Raw genomic sequence first — 22407 nt, forward strand, 5'->3', positions numbered from 1 at the left:
AATTCGTTCACTGTGATGCGTCTCTCAGCTGTCACCAATTCGTTAACACTCTGTGCACAGTGTGTGCAGTACGAGGCCTGCCACTGCGAGGACGATCCTCAATACTGCCGTGACCGCTTTCATCACGTAACCTGCTTGCCCACCGTCTTGTGGATGTTTCCCACTGTCTCACTTTTACAGCACAGGAATTCTATGACAGCACGTTGCTTTAAATGTAGCAGCCATCTTGAAGACATGCTGTGACGGCGCCACTCACGAGCTCAGGTTGAACTAAGTTTGAAACCACGCGGGAAGGATGTATCTACACACTGTAAAACTTTCACACATGCAGAATGAAAACTGTATTTTTACAAAAATAGTATGCATTTCTTTTGGAGTGACCCTCGTACTACGTGTCGGAAATAACAGTGCAATCACTTAAATATTAACCTTTCAATAGGAGATACACAACAGATATTTAGTATAATTAAGAAGACAGGAGGTTTTCTTTCCAGACCAGTAGCGTTCTTTGTAATTTCCTTGATTAAATTTAGCTAGGAGAAGGATGAGTAGCACTAATTTTACAATTATCTTGTAATTCGTCAATGTATACTTTGACTAGTTTCCAATTGCTATCTTTTCGATCGGAATGTATGAATTGTGTAGTTCACGTCGCAGACGTGATGATCTGCGCGCTGTTGACTTCTAGGAAATGGTCGAATTAACGTTACTCCAGCGTGTGTTTTGGAGTTACTAAGGAAAATTGTGTGCTGACAACCTGGAGACAAAAGAGTGAAGGTGCAGAGTGAAACACATGGACAGACCATCGTCCGCGCTGCGCTGTGACCCGTATTGGCTATAGCCGCTGCCGCGTACACACCAATGGCCCAGACGTCGACGGGCGGTCCGTACTGCGTGTCGCCCACGAGCAGCTCGGGAGCGCGGTACCAGCGCGTCGCCACGTAGTCCGTGTAGCTCTCGCCGGGATCTGCCAAACAGACGCGCAGTGTAAGGCCGCTGCTATGCCGTGCCACTAGTCGCCCCGGCTAGAGAGCCTGTATTGGGAGAGAGTGGCCAACTGGACGATACGGCGGCCATTTCTCTGCCAAACTGCGGGCGGGACTTTTGAATGGCCAGTAGTGGAGTAGTGGAGTTCACACTCACCGAATCAAAAGCACAAGACAATGTGGCGAAATCATTCGTTAAATGCCTTTCTTTTCAGCTATAACATACTCATAGTAACCTACTACGTACAGCATAGGAAAATTTGATACAGTGGCTGTAAAAATTATTCGTTACTTGCATTTATCTCCTTTAAAGTTCGTTTACTAGACATATTGCAATGAAAGCAACGTAAATAAAAAAAATATAGTGTATAGCATTTGTTTTGTATCGGAAGTGCATAACGCTAAAGATTTAACGTACCTGAATTACGTCAGATGAATGAAAGTCGTAAGCTTACTTGTGACATATAAAAAGTATGAGACGTATTAGTACTTCTTGTCACATCTTCAAACATTTTGCATGTCACAAGTAAACAACTGCTCACGACTTTCTTTCAATACCTCTCGTAGATAACAAACGAAAAAGATTACAAAAATCAGGTAATGTAAAATGTAGGCTACTGTAATAACGTCAGTCTCTTTAAAATGTGTCTCTTGCAAAGAGATGCAAAAGGGGTTTTCCTGTACTAACAGCCGCAATTCTGCAAAGCGAGGTCTGACTCCATTCAGATTCCACTGAAGTATGGGAACCATATCAGCGTTTCGGTTTAGATTTCCCCCTGTCTTTGGGCCGCGCTGGTGAGGCACTTGTAGAGCGGGTGGCAGCAGAGGGGCTGCCAGGTTCTGGGGAAGAGGTATCAAAATCCATGACGATTTCCTCCTCATCAGTCAGGGATGCCATGACGACATCCGATGGTGCCTTTGGCAGGTTTGACGTCAAACGCCGTGCCCCTTTCCCTGGTCCCGTTTTCTTTGTGGAAGTCGGCGATGGGGGAAGTGGAGAGGCACTCTGTTTCTGGAGGGCCTTCGAAGGCTTCACTGTAGCTTTCTCTGCAATAGCGGTTGGTGCAGTCGGAGCAGCCTTAATAGCTATATCGTGAGTGGGAGTGTTCTGGCAGGTACAAACGCAGGTACAGGTATTGGTGGAGGATACTGCTATGCTGGACATTGTCTGCGTCGAAGCGTCTATCTGTGACGCACGGTTGTGCACCAAGGAGGCATAGGATGTGGCAAAGACAGGGGGTTTCGTAGCCCTATACTCTTTTTTGGCTTCCACATAAGGTAGCCTCTTTGTCACCTTGATCTCCTGAATTTTTCGTTCTTCCGCAAAGACGGGGCAGTCTCTGCTCCAGACGGGATGGCTCCCAGAGCAGTTGATACACAGCGCTGCAGATGTGCAGTTGGTCCCAGCTTCATGAGCTGCCTTGCCACATATACCACAGGTTGGTTCACCCCCACAACTCAGTGTCGTATGGCCAAATCGCTGACATTTGAAACAGCGCATAGGGTTAGGTATATAAGGCCGAACCCTAAGTCGGAGGAAACCAGCCAGAACGTATTCAGGTAAGACAGGCGAATTGAAAGTCACAATGAAGGTGGCAGATTTCTCAATAACTCCATTATTCCTACGTGTCCTTTGTTCCACGTCTACAATCCCCTGTGTTGCCCATTCTTGCTTCAGCTCGTCGACATCGATATCCAGTAAATCACGGCAGGTGACAACGCCTTTACTGGAGTTGAGGGAATTGTGCAACTCGACAGTAATATCATACTCGCCTAACTTGGTTGACTTCCGAAGCAGCTCCACTTGCTTTGCCCTAGTAGTCTCAACTAACAGGGTACCATTCCTCAGGCGTTTGATAGATTTCAGTGTACCTGCGAGTCCTTCTAAACCTTTATGTATGTAGAAAGGAGACACTTTTTCAAATGAGCCCTCCTTCCTCTTAATCACGATGAAAACATTGTCATTTACGACTCCATGAGCCCTGTTACTCTTGTCCATCTGCGTATCTGGAGGACTAGCTTCCCTCATGCGCTTGACTGATTGTGAAGGTGGTGAAGGGAAATACGTGGTTGCCATGTGCGTCCCACGAGCAGCTAGGGAACTAAAGGTCCGCTCAGACAGAGCCCCGCGTGCCTGAGTAAGCCTTATACAACTGGGGTGCGGCAGGTGCCCCAGAGGTTGCCCGCTTGCGACTGTTCCACCCCAACAGCCATGCATCTCATAGGCGCGGAGCACACCGGAAGATTGAGGGGTTTTTATAGAGGTTGTCCTTCCTCGCAATCCAGGCGGTCAAGCCAAGATTACCATTCCCGCAGCACACAACATTCCACCGTCGCGCCATACGGTGGCCGCTGAAGCACGTCCGGGGGTTACGGCGACAGGAAACTGGCGGCGCTGACCAGTCCCCAGCTCAGGACCCCGGGGTCGCCAAGCCCGTACTCAGCAAACGAATGCTGAGCCCCTGGGGGGCTGTAATAACGACCAAATATAACAAGAAAACTACCGTATCCCTTCTACCCCACAGTAAGTAGGCCTATTAAAAGCTGTCTTCAAGAGTACCTACAATTATTTACTACGAATAAGCCGGCTGGGGTGGCTGTGCGGTTCTAGGCGCTACAGTCTGGAACAGCGCGAACGCTACGGTCGCAGGTTCGAATCCTGCCTCGGGCATGGATGTGTGTGATGTTCTTAGGTTAGTTAGGTTTAAGTAGTTCTAAGTTCTAGGGGACTGATAACCTCAGAAGTTAAGTCCCATAGTGCTCAGAGCCATTTGAACCATTTTGAACCACGAATAATGTTTCAGCAACCACGACAACTGCGGAAAACGTACTTACAACTTCCCTGCGTCAACAGTCAGGCAATAGTACTGAAACCAAAGTAATGCCTAGTGTTCTGATTCGGAACGAAATAAGGTTTGACGCTATAAAGTCGAAGGAGCATGGCAAAACAATTACAGGAACTTTCCGTTTCCAGCAAGGACTGTCAGATATTGGCTTCAGAAAAGCTTGTGGTGCTAGAAGTATGCACGCAGACGCTAATTACTTACTAAAAACTGTATACAACTAAATCGAACATACATGCACAACGCATAACAAGTCTCTCAATAATTCAGGTACCTTTCAATCGTTTCCAAAAGTCCTCTGAACTTCAACTCAAAATCACGCCGAACATAGGAAGCGCGAGAGATGTTTGGCAGCAAAATGGCGCCGAAGATAATCAACCAATCACGGGCAACTTCACCTGTGGCCACTCTCTCTGCATACAGGCTCTCTAGCCCCAGCGACTCACGGGAGCCTGTCCTGTTTGCTGAAGGCAGCTAGTGGCGCCACTGTGTTGCTAGTGGTGAGGGCCGGCAATTGCCCTGCCCACTCGAAGAGAACCAAAACAGAACGGGGCCGTTGTAGTAAACGGAAACTTTTAGCCATGGCCCAGTAGTGGCGCCACTCCTTGCTTGACAGGAAGATTTGAGCGCATGTGGTAAGTCACTCTAGCTTGTACTATCAGCACCACAAACTTTCAGTAGCTTGTCTGCTACAGTAAAGAGTAGACTATATTGATTATAATTCGTCACGACTGTGTTAATTTTTTAATACATATGGAAATACCAAATAATGTCACGCGATTTTTAACACATTGAAGCGGTATTGCTTCTTGCTTTATAAACACTACTAACTACTCATCTTGTAGTGTTGCAGTTCTTCTCGTTATGTCCGTTCTTGCTATGAAATAGGAAGAGAAATTCCACCTTATGCAAGACGCCTTCTTCCTCTTTTCTTTCACCCAGACGTGTTTCAGCACTTTTTGTTCTACCTTCAGTGGGTTATTTTTTTTATTTTCTATCTTACATGATACCATTGGATATTTATTTTAGTAGCTATTCTACTTCACAATCTATAACTACTCATGATTTTGATATTATGGTCCTTTGTCATATGTTGTTGGCGAATTGAATAGGCAGATTTCGTGACGTATGGTCCCTTGACACTGTACTTTCTCCGATTTTTCAGAACATAGGCAGAGTTTTTGCCCGCCATTACGTGTCGTTGTGGCTGTGTAGTAATCATAAAATGAATGAAATGAATACTACACAACCACAACAACACGTAATGGTGGCGAAAACTCTGCCTATGTTCTGAAAAATCGGAGGAAGTGCAGTGTTAAGGGATCGTAGGTCACGGAATGTGCCTATTCACTACGCCAACAAAATATGAGAAAGGACCACAATATCAAAAGCATGAGAAGCTGTAGATTGTGTACCAGAATAGTTACCAATGTAAATGTCCAATTGTTTCATGGAAGTTAGAAAATAAAAAAAAATGACCCATTGCACACAGCACAATAAGTGCTGATACACGTCTGGGTGAAAGAAAACAGGAAAAAGGTGTCTTGCATAATGCGGAATTTCTCTTCCTACTAGTAATTACTGTCGTTACTTAGCATAGCTAATTAGTCTTCCGAGCCATATAAAACTGTATAACACACATTATGAGAAGTAAAGTAGGGACTATGACATGAGTTTTCTCAGTGTTTAGGCGAATTTTTCTCCTGCTGACAAGCACTTGTTTAGTTGTGGGTTGATTCCTGTTAAATTTTCATTTACATAGTCAAGCAACTCGTAAAACGTCTATTTTGACACCGCAAGACAACTAAAGAATCATGGACGTTAAATATATACCTTAAGATCTGTGAGCACTTTTTCACAATAGTGAAGATGAACACACACTCACAAGCCTTACGTTGTCCATCTTTGCGCCCAGGTTTACAAGGTTTTTTTTTCTCTGAATACTCAACATTCTTCCTAGGACGCACTCCATAGAATGTTTTCGCATTTTCTAACCCCTCACATTTTTTGTTGTTGATAGAAGTGCAAAGAGAGTTCTTCATAGGATGCTATTCTCATAAATATTCACCGATGAGAAGTGAGAAGTTATTCAAAAGTCGCACCTCTGCATTCTTCAAAAGGTAATGAACACACTAACAACCAGCCGCATCACTGGAGATGCCCAGAGAAGTATCAACAACCAAAATTCAGGTATCGTCTCTTTATCTTGTTAAATTCGAGATAAGTTACCAATACACAAGGACAAGCAATCGGGATTTTGATACATTACCATCAATATTACCAGACTTATCTCAAGAGAAAGACCTAAAACGCAACGCCCATCGAAAAAAAAACAACGTAAAAAGCAATAAATTGAAACAGATATTAAATATTGTTTTGTAATGGAGATTAACCTCATTCAAATGTTATTGAAGATCTTTCATAGACCTCACTTCTTCCACAGACTATTTTAGTGAGATGCAGTAAATCCTCCACCATTACAGACATACGCGCCCTAGTGTTGTTACCAGCTTTGTAGAATATTGCGAAGTACAAGCATTGATACTACACCTCTGTGGCGTTAACGATATCACCCTCGGTTTGTATCCAACATAGTTACGTTGAAAAAATCTGACTACGTCAAGAAAATGGGACTAAATTTTTAATCATGCATTCACGTCGCCCCCACTCCCCTCCCTTTTCCTCCATTTCACAACATACGTAATAGTCGATCTATGCGCGGTACTGTACGATATAATGTATAGTAACAGTATTCATTTTTATTTGAAATTATACTATCGATTACATTTGTATCTCGGGTACTCTTAAACTTTGCATTCTTCATGCCTCCAAATTTTATACTGTGTTGTAGAGAGCATTAAGTACCTTTGGCGACAACGTAGTTAATTATAAACGAAATGTAAGCAGCAACCATTGGACAATTTCTTCTACCTGCACCCGAGACCTTTACTGACGTCACCAGATCCAGCCTCTACGACTTCTACACTCCTGGAAATGGAAAAAAGAACACATTGACACCGGTGTGTCAGACCCACCATACTTGCTCCGGACACTGCGAGAGGGCTGTACAAGCAATGATCACACGCACGGCACAGCGGACACACCAGGAACCGCGGTGTTGGCCGTCGAATGGCGCTAGCTGCGCAGCATTTGTGCACCGCCGCCGTCAGTGTCAGCCAGTTTGCCGTGCCATACGGAGCTCCATCGCAGTCTTTAACACTGGTAGCATGCCGCGACAGCGTGGACGTGAACCGTATGTGCAGTTGACGGACTTTGAGCGAGGGCGTATAGTGGGCATGCGGGAGGCCGGGTGGACGTACCGCCGAATTGCTCAACACGTGGGGCGTGAGGTCTCCACAGTACATCGATGTTGTCGCCAGTGGTCGGCGGAAGGTGCAAGTGCCCGTCGACCTGGGACCGGACCGCAGCGACGCACGGATGCACGCCAAGACCGTAGGATCCTACGCAGTGCCGTAGGGGACCGCACCGCCACTTCCCAGCAAATTAGGGACACTGTTGCTCCTGGGGTATCGGCGAGGACCATTCGCAACCGTCTCCATGAAGCTGGGCTACGTGCTCTAGAAGGTGTAAGTCAACTACCCTGGCCAGCAAGATCTCCGGATCTGTCCCCCATTGAGCATGTTTGGGACTGGATGAAGCGTCGTCTCACGCGGTCTGCACGTCCAGCACGAACGCTGGTCCAACTGAGGCGCCAGGTGGAAATGGCATGGCAAGCCGTTCCACAGGACTACATCCAGCATCTCTACGATCGTCTCCATGGGAGAATAGCAGCCTGCATTGCTGCGAAAGGTGGATATACACTGTACTAGTGCCGACATTGTGCATGCTCTGTTGCCTGTGTCTATGTGCCTGTGGTTCTGTCAGTGTGATCATGTGATGTATCTGACCCCAGGAATAAAGTGTCAATAAAGTTTCCCCTTCCTGGGACAATGAATTCACGGTGTTCTTATTTCAATTTCCAGGAGTGTACATGTATGGAGTGCCATCAATTAACCGCAAAATTCCTATTTGATAGTAATGACATCGTAAGTACTATTACAAGTTAAGAGAGTGGAGTTCCTACTGAAGTATTTCTGAGAACGTGATAACATCACTGAAGCCCAAATACAGTTTCGGACAGAGTATGAGAAAAATCTGCCATCGCGACACATTATTCATTGCCCCTACGAGATATTCTAGAGAACAGAGATCACACAACATGTCAACGAACAACGTCCTGTAACAGCATGCTCATCCATTGACATCGCAATAGAAAAAAAGTTGCGGATAATATGTTTTCATTCCCAAAGACATGTAAATGACAAGAGGGTCGTGTGGTAGCAAATTAGAAATCAAAGGTCCATCGCATGTGTAATGGTCCACTGGAAAAACTACATTACAATGCTAAAAGAAGATCTCCATCAAATGTGATGTTTTCGAACATCTTCCCTCACATCCTGACGTGGTACCCACAGTCTGTCTCCGTCCACTGCTGAGAAGCAAATGTTGAAGCACGATTGTTTGGAGACGATACTGGATATTGAGTCGTGCCGCGGAGATTGATTACTCACACCACTCTCAGGCATTCCACACGTGTTTCTTCCGAGAGAGTTGGGCGCAAGGAAGCCTGCTGTCGGCTAAGTGAACGTGTTCCGGCAAGAAATCCTAACTTGGAAAAGGGGTGTTGTTATCGTTGTGGCTTGGCAGGACATCTAGCTCATTAATGCCGCGCTGATAGGAAGAAATCGGTAAGCAGCTGACGCCTATAAGACGGTAGGGCGCCAATCTTCCCACGTCTTACTCAAAGCTTGTAGCGAAGTGAGGGCAGTAGTAGTTAACACTGCCCCCTTTGTGCGTTCGCCGTTAACCAGGAAACAGTCTGTCCTTGTTATGTTCCAGGAGCACTGTTTCTTTATTAAATTACAGTTGGTATCTAAGAATCGGAAAGGAAAGGAATACGTTGAACACTTGGAAAGGAAAAGGGGAAGGATGGTAGGACATCTGTTAAGACATCAGCGAATGACTTCCATGGTACTGGAGGGAGCTTAATACGGCAAAAACTGTAGAAGAAGACAGAGATTGGTGTACATCCAGCAAATCGTTGAGGACGTAGGTTGCAAGTGCTACTCTAAGATGAAGAGGTTGACACATGAGTGAAATTAGTGGCGGGTAGCATCAAACCAGTCAGAAGACTGAGGGCTCAAAAGTCAGTTGTAAATTTTGTAACTTGCAAACCACTACTCAGGTTTGTGCAACAGTTAAAGGTAGATGTTATCTTTATTTGGTTTATCGTCATTTATAGAACCGGCGATTTCAGTTTTATGAGGATTCGGTATTACTAGGTGTGTGTAGTGTAGTTACGAATCCAGAGGGAATTGGCATTGCTCGTTGATCGGTGGGTGAGATGCAGAATTGCTCCGTGTGTTGCGAGAATCACGATGAGTTAAATGATAAGTTGGAGGTGACCACGAAGATAACGTACGTATTCGTCATTCGGATGAATCTCCGATACGGCTATCTTCTTAAGATTAAATCTTTCTAAGATAAAGATATTACGTCGACTTCTGGAGAATATGTTGCACGACGGAGTAATTTGACTGACAACTTCGTCATAAGCCTCCCCAACCTTTTTAGTAGCTAAGGAGAATGGGTCTGGCCATACGCTGCCAGTGGATTATCGCCTTTTAAATCATAAAATTATTTTAGAAGCAGTTCCTTTGCCCGATTTGCATAGTTGTTTTACCTTTTCTGCCAGGGCACGGTATTTCACGGTGCTTGACTCGAATCATTTTATAAAACCCTCTTGCGGAAGAATACAAGGCTGTGATGGCATTTTTGGCTGATTAGAATTTGTACACATGTAATACAATGTTGTTTGGGTTATCAGAAGGAGCTGCTGTTTTGTCCAGACTGCTATATTCTGTTTGATGGGATGTCAGGTTTAAGTTCGGTTACAACTATCTTGATGATGCGGTCGTCTACAGTTGGTCGTTCTCTGAATATCCTGAACACTTACGACAAATCTTCACGAGGTTACGGGAGGCCAGACTTACCATCAAGCTTTCTAAGGTCAATATGACTCGGCAGAAAATTTCTAACTTAGGTCACCCAGTTTCTACAGCTGGCCTTAAAAGTACACTCAGGTACCAATGCCATCCGTAGCTTCTGACCACCCAAGACCAAGAAGGGAATAGCCCGCTGTGTTTGTATGAGTCATTTTTTTAGGAAATCTGTCCCCAAGTTTGCGGAACATACTGCTCCGTTAAATCAGCTGGCCAAGAAGAGCGAGCCATTTCAATGAACGACACTCAAAAGCTGCTTTCGACACCTTGCAGAAGGCACTGAGTAACGCCCCTGTGTTAGCGGCCCTGCACTTAGAGCAGCTATTTATTGCCCAAACTGACGCTCCCAACTCTTGCGTTGAGACCATATTGTTGCACTAGGAAGTGGAGTTTAAGATTAAAAGTTGGTTCCGGCACTGTTCAATTACTACCATGAGAGTGTAGGTGGGGACACCTGGGAGCCTTTAAAACCGTCCATAAGATCAAAGAGGTTATCACAGGTCCGGCCCCATATTATCAGAAGGTTGACAGGCTATTTTCAGGTTTTCAAAATCACCGAACCCAACTCCAATGGTCTTGGGGGGCTTTTCCAGTCCGTCTGTGCCGAACTTCCCATGGATTGACTGTTCATTGATTAAGTGGGACCGTTGTCCCGCACCCAGTGGCGGGGAGCACAGGTGTATTTTTGTAACTGTGGACACATTTTCGCGTTTTATTTGGTTAATGCCCAGTGCTGTGCGTATTGCAGAAGTCAGCATTCGCCATTTAACAAAAGATTTTTTTCTGTGTTTTGACCTCCCAAGGTACCAATTAGTGATAACAATCCGGCGTTTGTCTCAAGAGAGTTCTGCAAATTCTGTTTTCAACACACCATGACTCATACCACCACCACACCGTACTATCCTCAGCTGTCCTTCGCTGAGAGTTAACAGTAACTTAAAAGTTATCTTGATTATTTTCCATGCCAACGCCCAGACAAAACGGGATCACTTGTCGCCCAGATTGAACGTAACTTTCAGCTCAGCGAATCACGAAATGCATAAGACAACTCCAGTTGCCCTATTGTTTTCTTATTCCTTCAATTCACCACTGTCCAATCTTTGGTCGGACAATGATTTGTTGCCAGGAAAGGTTACACCAGGAGCTTTTCGGGACAACTGGTGAAGGGCGAAGTTACATACAGAGCGTGCCCAACGGAGAGAAATGGCACGGTACAATCGAGGCAGGCGCCCATGGAATTTTAGGGTTGAGGACATCGTGTTCATTAGGGAGGGTCGGCCAAGTGTCCGGCAAATTGTTGCCTCGCTCTGTAGGTCCATCCGTGCCGTGTGCTGATCCCTGTCGCTCTCCTGCTTGAGAAGAAGTCAACTGTATGGAACCACCGAGTTCATCTAAGTCAGGTTAATGCTGGTGATTCTAGTTAACACATTACTGGCCATTAAAATTGCTACATCAAGAAGAAATGCAGATGATAAACGGGTATTCATTGAACAAATGTATTGTATTAGAACTGACATGTGATTACATTTTCACGCAATTTGGATGCATAGATCCTGAGAAATCAGTACCCAGAACAACCACCTCTGGCAGTAATAACGGCCTTGATACGCCTGGGCATTGAGTCAAACGGAGCTTGGAAGGCGTGTACAGGTACAGCTGCCCATGCAGCTTCAACACGATACCACAGTTCTTCAAGAGTAGTGACTGGTGTATTGTGACGAGCCAGTTGCTCGGCCACCACTGACCAGAAGTTTTCAATTGGTGAGAGATCTGGAGGATGTGCTGGCCAGGGTTGCAGTCGAACATTTTCTGTATCAGAAAGGCCCGTACAGGACCTGAAACATGCAGTCATGCATTACCCTGCTGAAATGTAGGGTTTGTCAGGGATCGAATGAAGGGTAGAGCCACGGCTCGTAACACATCTGAAATGTAACGTCCACTGTTAAAAGTGCCGTCAATGCGAACAAGAGATGGCAGAGACGTGCAACCAATGGCACCCCATACCATCACGCCGGGTGATACGCCAGTATGGCGATGACGAATACACGCTTCCAGTGTGCGTTCACCTCGATGTCGCCAAACACGGATGTGACCATCATGATGCTGTAAACAGAACCAGGATTCATCCGAAAAAATGACGTTTTGCAATTCGTGCATATCGCACGCCTTCCTGTGATGCAGCGTCAAGGGTAACCGAGCTGACAGTCCATGCTGCTGCAAACGTCGTCGAGCTGTTCGTGCAGATGGTTGTTGTCTTGCAAACGTCTCCATGTGTTGACTCAGGGATCGAGACGTGACTACACCATCCGTTACAGCCATGCGGATTAGATGCCTGTCATCTCGACTGCTAGTGATACGAGGCCGTTGGGATCCAGCACGGCGTTCCGTATTACCCTCCTGAACCCACCGATTCCATATTGTGCTACCAGTCATTGGATCTCGACCAACGCGAACAGCAATTTCTCGATACGATACACCGCAATCGCGATAGGCCACAATCCGACCTTTATCAAAGTCGGAAACGTGATGGTACGCATTTTTCCACCTTACACGAGGCATCAAAAAAATTATTCAAATGGCTTTGAGCACTATGGGACTTAACATCTGAGGTCATCAGTCCCCTAGAACATAGAGCTACTTAAACCTAACTAACCCAAGGACATCACACACATCCATGCCCGAGGCAGGATTCGAACCTGCGACCGTAGCGGGCGCGCTTCCAGACTGTAGCACCTATAACCGCTCGGCCACCTTGGCCGGCACGGTCGGAACACCTATGCGAGTTTTCTACCACAGGTAAGGCCTCCGCCAAAAAGCTGTACTGGATGGGCTCGTATTTGTACAGATTTAATACCTTGGTTACTCGACTATATAGTGCGAACTGGATGGAAATGAGCACGTCCTGGAATCTACTTTGGTGGGCATATTGTGTAGTATTAAACTGGTGCTCTAGGTGCTGGTTGGTTAGTCATGCGGCAAATTGAAATATTCAGAACATCAGTACCTTTATCACCACTACAGCTCAATCTCTCGTGGCGCACATTCATTAAGGAGTTTCATTTGTATTCTCTGTATTTAATGAGTTCCTTTTTTATATTAAAAAACTAATGTTTTTATTAGCAGTACAGCATAGTCTTTTGTGTTGTACATTTGCTACAGTGTCTCATTCTTGTTCTCTGTAATTAATAACTTTTTAATGCGTTATTCAAATCATTAACGGCATTTTCTCAAGTACGCTTTAACTACCGCTGAGTAAATTTTCTGCATTAAGAAGCTGCTGTATATTGGGCTCCATCTCGCATTTTATAAATTGTTACTGTGCTTTCATTGAACTGTAACGGCGAGGGGCGTTACCTTGACAATTAATAAAACGAACTTCTTTTGGAAGGAGTTTATTTGTTATTCTGTGTTGTTAGTTTAAACCCCAGGATACCTTTCGATTGGTGGGCAACTCATCTGTCTTTCTCAATTGCTTCGACTTTAAACAGTGAGCCGCGCTGGGTAGCCGTGCGGTCTGGGGCGTCTTGTCACGGTTCGCGCGGCTCCTCCCGTCGGAGGTTCGAGTCCTCTCTCGGGAATGGGTGTTTGTGCTGTCCTTAGCGTAAGTTAGTTTAGGTTAGATTAAGTAGTGTGCAGACCTAAGGAGCGATGACCTCAGCAGTTTGGTCCCATAGTACCTTCCCACAAATTCCCGAAAATTTCCTTTAAACAGTGAGAATTGATCGTTATATTTGCAGCTGTATGTGTTTTGAGACATTTCGTATATATATTTCAAGATTTTGCATTATTCATCCAGTGTGTGTGGCGATGCTTTCAGATGAGTGAGTGATGCTGGGGTTCTGGTACCGTCCCCTATTGTGTTTCTGGTGAAGCGCTTCGTTTGTAACTCATCAAGCCACCTGATTTTCTTCCTGTACAGTTATAACTCTCACATTATTTATTAATGTATCGCAGCACCTTAGGGCTTAATAAATTGAGTTGTGTTACGAATGATGCTCAGTTTCCCATTTCCCGATCCTTCCATTCCCCAACAAACCACAAACGGCTGGCCCGTTATCAGATACAACTTGTGGTCTGAACTCTGGCGTATTCAGCAGTACAATTCCCGGTTACATGGAGCTAGTCATGTGCAAGGCTTCGTTCAAGAGATTTATATACGACTGATTTCCTGGTCTATGTGTTCATTTTCAATATCGCTCTTTAAACAACTGTGGGATTTACTAAATCGCTAACTTTTCGTTACGTCTTTTAATTGCTCTTAATTCTTTGTAGACTAATACACAAAACGTGTGTAGGAAGTTTCCCCATAAACATATTCGGGCACTTCAAGCCAGGATGTTACTTGGTGGCTTCGCGTCATACTAATTTCTCAAAGTCGCATATCATACGCTGTCTGATCGAAACGAAACTATGTAATGCAGAATTGGCTGTTATATGAAACTTGAAGTGGACCCGACAGTATAAAAGTAGGCGGGGTATATACTGTTGCCAGTAGAGATGCAATAACAGCATAATGGGTAGGTCAGGAGAGGTCTCTGGTGACTTTCATTAGTAATCAAAATGTTCTCGGTCTCTAGTTCGAACCACGCCACTGGTTAACTCTCGAATAAAAATCATCAGCACTGGCCACCTTGTCAAAGAGAGTGGAGGAGTGGCCAGAGGTTCAGAACGCTCTCTTGTCCTTGAGGTGGGAAACTGCCCCTAAAGGCGGAAGTATTATCAATGATCAACGGCATGAGGACGCAGAACGCAATGCAAACCACTGCATTAAAGACATGTAACATGTATCCATAGGAAATGTGGTCTGTAATTCAAAAACTTTCATGAATTTCTCTCCATTGGCAAAAGATTCCGAAAGAGTCCCCCACTCGGATCTCCGAGAGGGGACTGCCAGGGGGAACGTGATCTTGAGAAAATGATTGAATAACCAACGAGAGGATAACGTTCTACAAGCTGAGGCGTAGAATGTCAGAGACTTGAATGTGGTAGCGAAGCTAGGAAATTTGAAAAGGAAAATACAAATGCTCAATCTAGGTGTAGTGGGATCATGGAAGTGGAACGGTCAGAAGACAAGTATTTCTGAATAGACGAATGTAGGATAATATCAATTCAGAAGGAAACGGTACAACGATGGTAGGATTCTTTGTGAATAACAAAGTGTGGAAGAGAGTGTGTTACTGTGAACATGATAGGGTTGTTCTCATGAGAATCGACAACAAACCAACACTGACCACGATAGTTCAGGTATACATGCTGTCGTCGCCAACTGAAGATGAAGATGCAAAAATATACGAGGATATTGAATGGGTAATTCAGTATGTAAAGGGAGATGAAAATGTAATAATCATGGCGAACTGGAATCCTGTTGTAGGCGAAGGAGTAGAATAAACGATTATGAGGACTACTGGCTTGGTAGTAGAAATGGGAGAGGAGAAAGACTAATTGAGTTCTGTAATAAATTTCAGCTAGTAATAGTGAAAACTCTGTTCAAATGTCACAAGAGGAGGCTGGGAGATAAGGAAAGAATTAAGTTAGATTACATCATGTTCAGGCAGAGATTCCAGTATCATATATTAGACAGTAAGGCGTACCCAGGAGCAAGTATAGATACAATTCACAATTTAATAGTGATGAAGAGTAGACTGATGTTTAAAAGAGTAGTCAGGAAGAATCAACCAGCAAAGAAATGAGATACGGAAGTACTAAGGAATGAAGACATACCCATGAAATTCTCTAAGTTTATAGTTACTGCGATAAGGAATAGCTCAGTAGGCAGCTCTATTGAAGAGGAATAGACATCTCTAAGAAGAGCAATGACATAAGTATGAAAGAAAAACGTATAAAAAAAGCAACTGCGTAGAAAACATACGTAACATAGAGATACTTAAGTTGATCGATGAAAGAAGGAAGTACAAAAATTTTCAGGAAATACAGAAATACAAGTCGTTCAAGAATAAAATAAATAGTAAGCGCAGGGAATCTAAGGCGGAATGGCTGATTATCGGATGGACTGACTCAGCATGTAGAAAAATCAAAACAACATTGTGAAATTAAAAACAATGCTGGTAATATTACGAGTGCAATGGGAATTCTACTGCTAAATTCAGGGGAGAGAGCGGATAGTTACGAAAAGTACATTGAAGTATTCTATGAGGATGAATACTTGTCTGATGTGATGAAAGGAGACACGGGAGTCGATATAGGAGATAGGGCATCCAGTATTAGAATCAGAATTTTAAAAAAGCTTTGGAAGACTTAATAAACCAATTAAAGCTGAAGAGATGGATAACATTCCATCAGAATTTCTAAAATCATTGGGTGAAGTGGCATCAAACGACTATTCACATTGGCATGTAGAATGTTTGAGTCCGGCAATATACCATCTGACTCGCTGAAAAGTATCATCTACACAATTACGTAGATTGCAAGAGATGAAAAGTGCGAGAATTATCGCACAGTCACATTAATAACTCATGCTTCCTAGTTGCTGGCAAGACTTACATACAGAAGAATGGAAAAGAAGATTGAGTATGTTTTCGACGACGACCAGTTACTTTAGGAAAGGCGAAGGCACCAGAGAGGAAGTTCTACCATTGCGGCTGATAATGGAAGCAACACTCAAGGAAAAACAACACACTTTCACAGGATTTGTCGAACCCGAAAAACGTTCGACAATGTAGAATAGTGCAAGATGTTCGAAATACTAAGAAATATAGGGATAAGCAACAGGGATAACACAAAACGTGTAAAAGAGCCATGAACGAATAGTAAGAAGAAGACCAAGAAAAGTACTCGGATTAAAAAGGGTGTAAGGAAGCAGTCTTTCACTCCTATCTATACATCGAAGAAGCAATGATGGAAATAAAAGGAAGTTTCAAGAGTGGAATGAGTGGAATGTAAATTTAAGTGGAAATGGTATCAATGATAAGGTTCGCTGATGACATTGCTATTTTCAGTGAAAGTGAAGAAGAATTACAAGATCATCTGAATGAAATGAACAGTCTAATGAGTACAGAATATGGATTGAGCGGAAATTGAAGACAGACAAAAGAAATTATAAACAGCACAAATGAGAACAATGTGAAACTTAACACAAGGATTGATTGTCACGAAGTAGATGAACGTAAAGAATTTTACTACCTAGGCAGCAAAGCAGCCCATGACGGACGGGGTAAGGACGACATCAATAGCAGATTAGAACTGTCAAAAATGGCATTCCTGGCAAACAGAATTCTACTACTATCAAACACAAACCTTAATTTGAGGAAGACATTTCTGAAAATGTACGTTTGGAGAACAACATTGTATAGCAGTGAAATATGGACTGTGGGAAAACCGGAACAGAAGAGAATCGGAGCTTTTAAGATGTGGTATTACAGACAAATGTTGAAAATTAGGTGGACTAATATCATATGGAATGAGGAGGTTCTGCGCAATATCGGAGAGGAAAGGAATATGTGGAAAACACTGGCAAGGAGGAGGAACAGGATGATAAGAGACCTGTTAAGACCTCAGGGAATGTCTTTCGTGGTAGTATAGGGAGCTTTAGAGGTTAAAACCTACAGAGGAAGACAGAGATTGGAATACATCCGGCAAATAAGTGGAGACATAGGTTGCAAGTGCTGTTCTGAGATGAAGAGGTTGGCACAGGAGAGGGATTCGTGGCGGGTCACATCAAATCAGTGAGAATACTGATGAATCAAAAAGAATGATAACAGGTGTCAGCATACTTTATATCAGTAGCCTATATAGTTCCGTAATATCAACGACTTCTGTCTTGTCATATAACTAAACTGTCGTATGAAGTTGATTTTAGTCAGAGGAATCCTTTTTGTTGCAATATATGTAGTCATTAGTACATAAATTCAAAATAAATGTACTAGCACTGCTAGTGATAGCATCCTTGTCTTACACGTTGCCACGCCCGGGTTCCCGGGTTCGATTCCCGGCGGGGTCAGGGATTTTCTCTGCCTCGTGATGACTGGGTGTTGTGTGCTGTCCTTAGGTTAGTTAGATTTAAGTAGTTCTAAGTTCTAGGGGACTGATGACCATAGCTGTTAAGTCCCGTAGTGCTCAGAGCCATCTTACACGTTGTAGCGCTTCTGTGCGTCTGCGATGGTAAATGTCGAAGATAAGTGATTTAATATGCAGGTCATACTAGTTGTGTGCGATATGATTAAAATCATTGGTGCAGGTACAGTGCATTATTTAGCAACAGTGGCATTTTGTGGGAAAGCAGCTCACACAATTACAGCAAGAACAGGTCTTCCTGAAAATAGCCCATGTCTCGGCATAATACCTCTCTCAAGCCCAAGCCAACCACTTCGACTCTAGAATCATTGGTCTCCTGGGAATTAGTGTGGCGGAGGGTAAAATATGTGTCACACATGCCTTTAGAATAGAATGGAAGAGAATCCGGCCGTCCTCGAAGGAAATTTTCCAAGGCACAAGCTCATGGTGGACAAATGTAGAATTTCCCGATGGTAACATGTTTCTGAGGGAATTTCCTTGGTGAATGAACAAAGTTAGCACCAAGAAGGCCTAATGTTAGCCGCAAACATGTAATTTAAAACCCCAGTTAAACGTGGCTGGGGACCAAATGGGTAACGAATGGGAGTAAACTCTGTCCGTTTTGTTGCGGAATTTGGAGAGCATTAAGCAATCGTACCAGGTGAACCTAGATGGTGTGTTAAAAGCAAGTGGTTAACAGGGGGGGGGGGGGGGAGAACTGAACTGAGACAGCTTTATGTAGTATGTGCGAAGTATGCAGCTCTCAAACCTACTGCCGGGCGTACAACAGCCGAACCAAAGGAAGCATATAATGTGACAAAGAAAAGAAATATCCGAGATTCGCCACATCTAGTTCAGCACTGAGGCACATGGGCTGCCTGTTCTCCCTGATGAACTTCACCCATCCACCCAGAGCAAGCCGCTAGTTCCTTCAATTCGTGATACTATCCATACGTTCTTTCACCTGATTTTAATAGCATCAAAGGACAAAACAGCACCTGTCCATATGTTCTGTGACGTATTCAAGGCATTTGACTGCAAAACAAAAAAAATGTTACTGGAAAAACAAGCATTCTATGAAATTAATGGATAGTTAACAGATGGCTCACTTCATATTTGGAATGCGAAAAATTGTAATTAATAGTTCATAAACTGCAGAAAGAGGGCATTTTTCTGATTGTGGATGGGGTTAAATCATTAGTGAACTCAACAAGGTTCAACAATCGGTCCACTGCTTCGAAATATGGTCTCTCTCTCTCAGTTTTTTTATTTATTTGTAACACAGTATATCAATTCCGCACACTACAGGATACAACATTAGTGATAAATATAAATCATGAGCTAGAGTTAGGAAGTAAAGAAATATCTTCAGAATTTTAGAACTGTACATTTTAACGACAGTTTGAACCTGAAATAACATAATTTTAGAGAGCCTTAAATAACTCAGTTCAGCCACTTTTATACTTTATGTTATTGTAAGCCTTGTAGAGAGTAAATTAATATATTTTGCACTAATGTCAGATGGAATTATATTCTGTAGTGACTCATTTTTAAGAAATAAGGTATTCATTGGACAAAACAGTTCCGTAAAAATAATATGTGGTCCTCGCCATCAATCAACTTGAAGATAGCTATTTATGTGATGGGTATTCTAACAACAATACAAAAGAACATATTCCCTATCATGAATTTGTTGTAGATAACCAATTAAGAAAACGAATAATGATATCCATAGCTACGATGTAACAGGATGAAAAGACCTTCATTCCTATTCATTGCTTAGAAAAGAATTAATAACCTGATACCAAAATCTTTGATGACTTATGCCGTCATAACGTTTGCCTGACAAACGGTAAACTTAAATTTCCTTCGTGGGGAACGAGAAATTGATTTCGGTACTTGAAGCTTATTCTATGTTAAAATGCTACATCCCGCATGTTCTGTGTTGTCAAACATACCACACGACATAAATTTTACTGAGCTTCACATCAAAATAATAGCAGCAGATTTCATTGGGCGTACACTTTTGGCCGCCGGCCCTTCATCCTCTAACAACCACTCCATGAGCAGAATGTAGCTACAGTAATTCTGTGTTAATTTAGATAAAGAAGTTGCATTGTTAAATAATATAAACTTCTGTATCTATACACATCTGAGATTATCAGAACATGCTCGTAATGAGTAACGTTATGTTAAGGTAAACAGAAAATAAATAAGAGTATAAATATGATTAGCTGCAGCGTATCACAGACTAACTTAGCCACCATGGTCACAATTAATTTTCCACATGTGTTATTAAAAGAAATATTGTTTTCTGTTATGTGAACCTATAAATAAACGCTGTCTAGGTAAGATAAAGGCAGGTAAAGTTCCACGTTCTGGCTTTGAGGGGCCAGTCGGGCCAGACCTACCGCCGTGTCATTCTCTGCCAATGGGTACAATGAGCGTAAGGAGAGCAATGAGGGAAGCGTTCAATGATTTCAAAAGTAAGAGGTTGTCAACCGATCTGCGTAAAAACCCTAAGAGATTTTGGTCGCATGTAAAATCAGTAACTGGGTCAAAATCATCTATTCATTCTCTCAGCGCCCACACTGGCACCGAAACGGAAGAGAACAGAGATAATGCCGAAACATTGAATTCGGTCTTTCGAAGCTGTTTCACCGCGGAAGATTGTAACACTGTCCCTCATTTCAATCGTCGTGCGGACGTCAAAATGGCAGATATTGAGATAACCGATTGCGGAATTGAAAAGCAGCTACAGTCGCTTAGTAGTGGAAAAGCTTCAGGACCAGATGAGTTACCTACAAGATTCTATAAAGATTATGCGAAAGAAATTGCTCACTTTCTAGCAGTAATTTATCGTAGATGGCTTAAGCAACGAAAGGTACCTAACGACTGGAAAAAAGCGCAGGTCATTCCCGTTTTTAGGAAAGGCCGTAAGACAGATCCATACAATTATAGACCTCGACGTCTATCTGTTGTAGAATTATGCAACTTGTTTTATGCTCAATAATTATGACGTTCTTGAAAAATGAACAGCTCCTCTATAAAAATCAACATGGATTCCGCAAACAGAGATCCTACGAAACTCAGCTCGCTCTGTTCCTCTGTGACATCCACAGCGCAGTGGACAACGGCGCTCAGGTTGACGCCGTGTTCCTTGATTTCAGTAAGGCATTTAACATCATCCTGCACTGCCGTATAATGAAAAAAAATACAAGCTTACGGAGTATCGTAGCAGACCTGCGATTGGATTCAAGACTTCCTTGCACATAGAACTCAACACGTCGCTCTTGACGGAACTAAATCGACAGATGTAAAGGTAATATTCTAAGTACCACAGGGAAGTGTGATAGGACCGTTGCTGTTCACAATATATATAAATGATCTCCTAGAAAGCGTCGGATGCTCTCTAAGGCTATTCGCAGCTGATGAATTTGTTCATACCAAAGTAGTAACACCAGAAGATAGTAAGAATTCAACAAACGACCTGCAGAGAATTGATGAATGGTGCAGACCGTAGGAGTTGACCCCGAACGTAAATAAATGTAGCATATTGCGCACACATAGGAAAAGAAATCCACTACTGTACAGCTACACTATTGATGACAAACAGCTGGAGACAGCGTCTGCCGTAAAATATCTAGGCATAACTGTCCAGAGCGGCCTTAAGTGGAACGACCATATAAAATAGTGGGAAAAGCATACTCAAGGCTCTGATTCATCGGAAGAATCTTAAAGAAACGCAACTCATCCACAAAAGAAGTGACTTATAAGGCCCTTGTTCGCCTGATTCTTGAGTATTGTTCATCTATCTGGGATCCCTATCAGGTAGGACTGATAGTGGAGATAGAGAAGATCCAACGAAGAGCGGCGCGTTTCGTCACGGGATCATTCAGCTGGGGAGAGAGCGTTACGGAGATGCCAAACAAACTCCACTGGCAGAGGTTACAAGAGAGACGTTGTTCATCACGGAGAGATTTACTATTGAAATTTCGGGACAGCACTCTTCAGGAGGAGTCAGACAACATATTACTCCCCCACCCCCCACATACATCTCGCGTACTGATCGCGAGAAGAAAATTCGAGAAATTAGAGCCCATTCAGAGGTTTGCGGACAATCATTCTTCCCATGCACTATTCGCGAGTGGAAGAGGGTTGGAGGGATCAGATAGTGGTACCGAAAGTACCCTCCGTCACACACCATTATGTGGCTTGCGGAGTATGATGTAGATGTAGATCGGATGTGGTATGTGGTCAGCACACCGCACTCCCGGTCGTTGTCGGGTTTCCTGATCTTGGAACCGCTACTAATCTGTCGAGTAGCTCCTCAGTCGGCTTGACGACGCTGGCTACACCCCTTTACCAAGCCTCCCTACAAGGAAAAATCCATGGAAATTCCGGGAAGCGAAGCCCGCTCTCCGTATGGTCGTTAGCCGTCCTGAGTACTCAGCTACGGGGCGGACTTCAACATTATTTAAGTACCAATTGTGTTAATACCCAATA

The 22407-nt window shown here is 43.5% G+C and overlaps 1 protein-coding gene across 1 annotated transcript in view; it reads right to left on the bottom strand.

Annotated features, from left to right (window-relative positions):
* The window catches only part of LOC126159270 (cyclin-dependent kinase-like 1), a 242296-nt gene that overhangs the window by 23703 nt on the left and 196186 nt on the right, over positions 1 to 22407 (bottom strand). Inside the window, exon 4 of the mRNA XM_049916506.1 lies at positions 860 to 967. Within this exon, the coding sequence (XP_049772463.1) occupies positions 860 to 967 (108 nt within the window). The remainder of the gene's footprint in view (positions 1 to 859; positions 968 to 22407) is intronic.

This window comes from Schistocerca cancellata, chromosome 1 (genome assembly GCF_023864275.1).
Source record: "Schistocerca cancellata isolate TAMUIC-IGC-003103 chromosome 1, iqSchCanc2.1, whole genome shotgun sequence".
Taxonomy (NCBI): domain Eukaryota; kingdom Metazoa; phylum Arthropoda; class Insecta; order Orthoptera; family Acrididae; genus Schistocerca; species Schistocerca cancellata.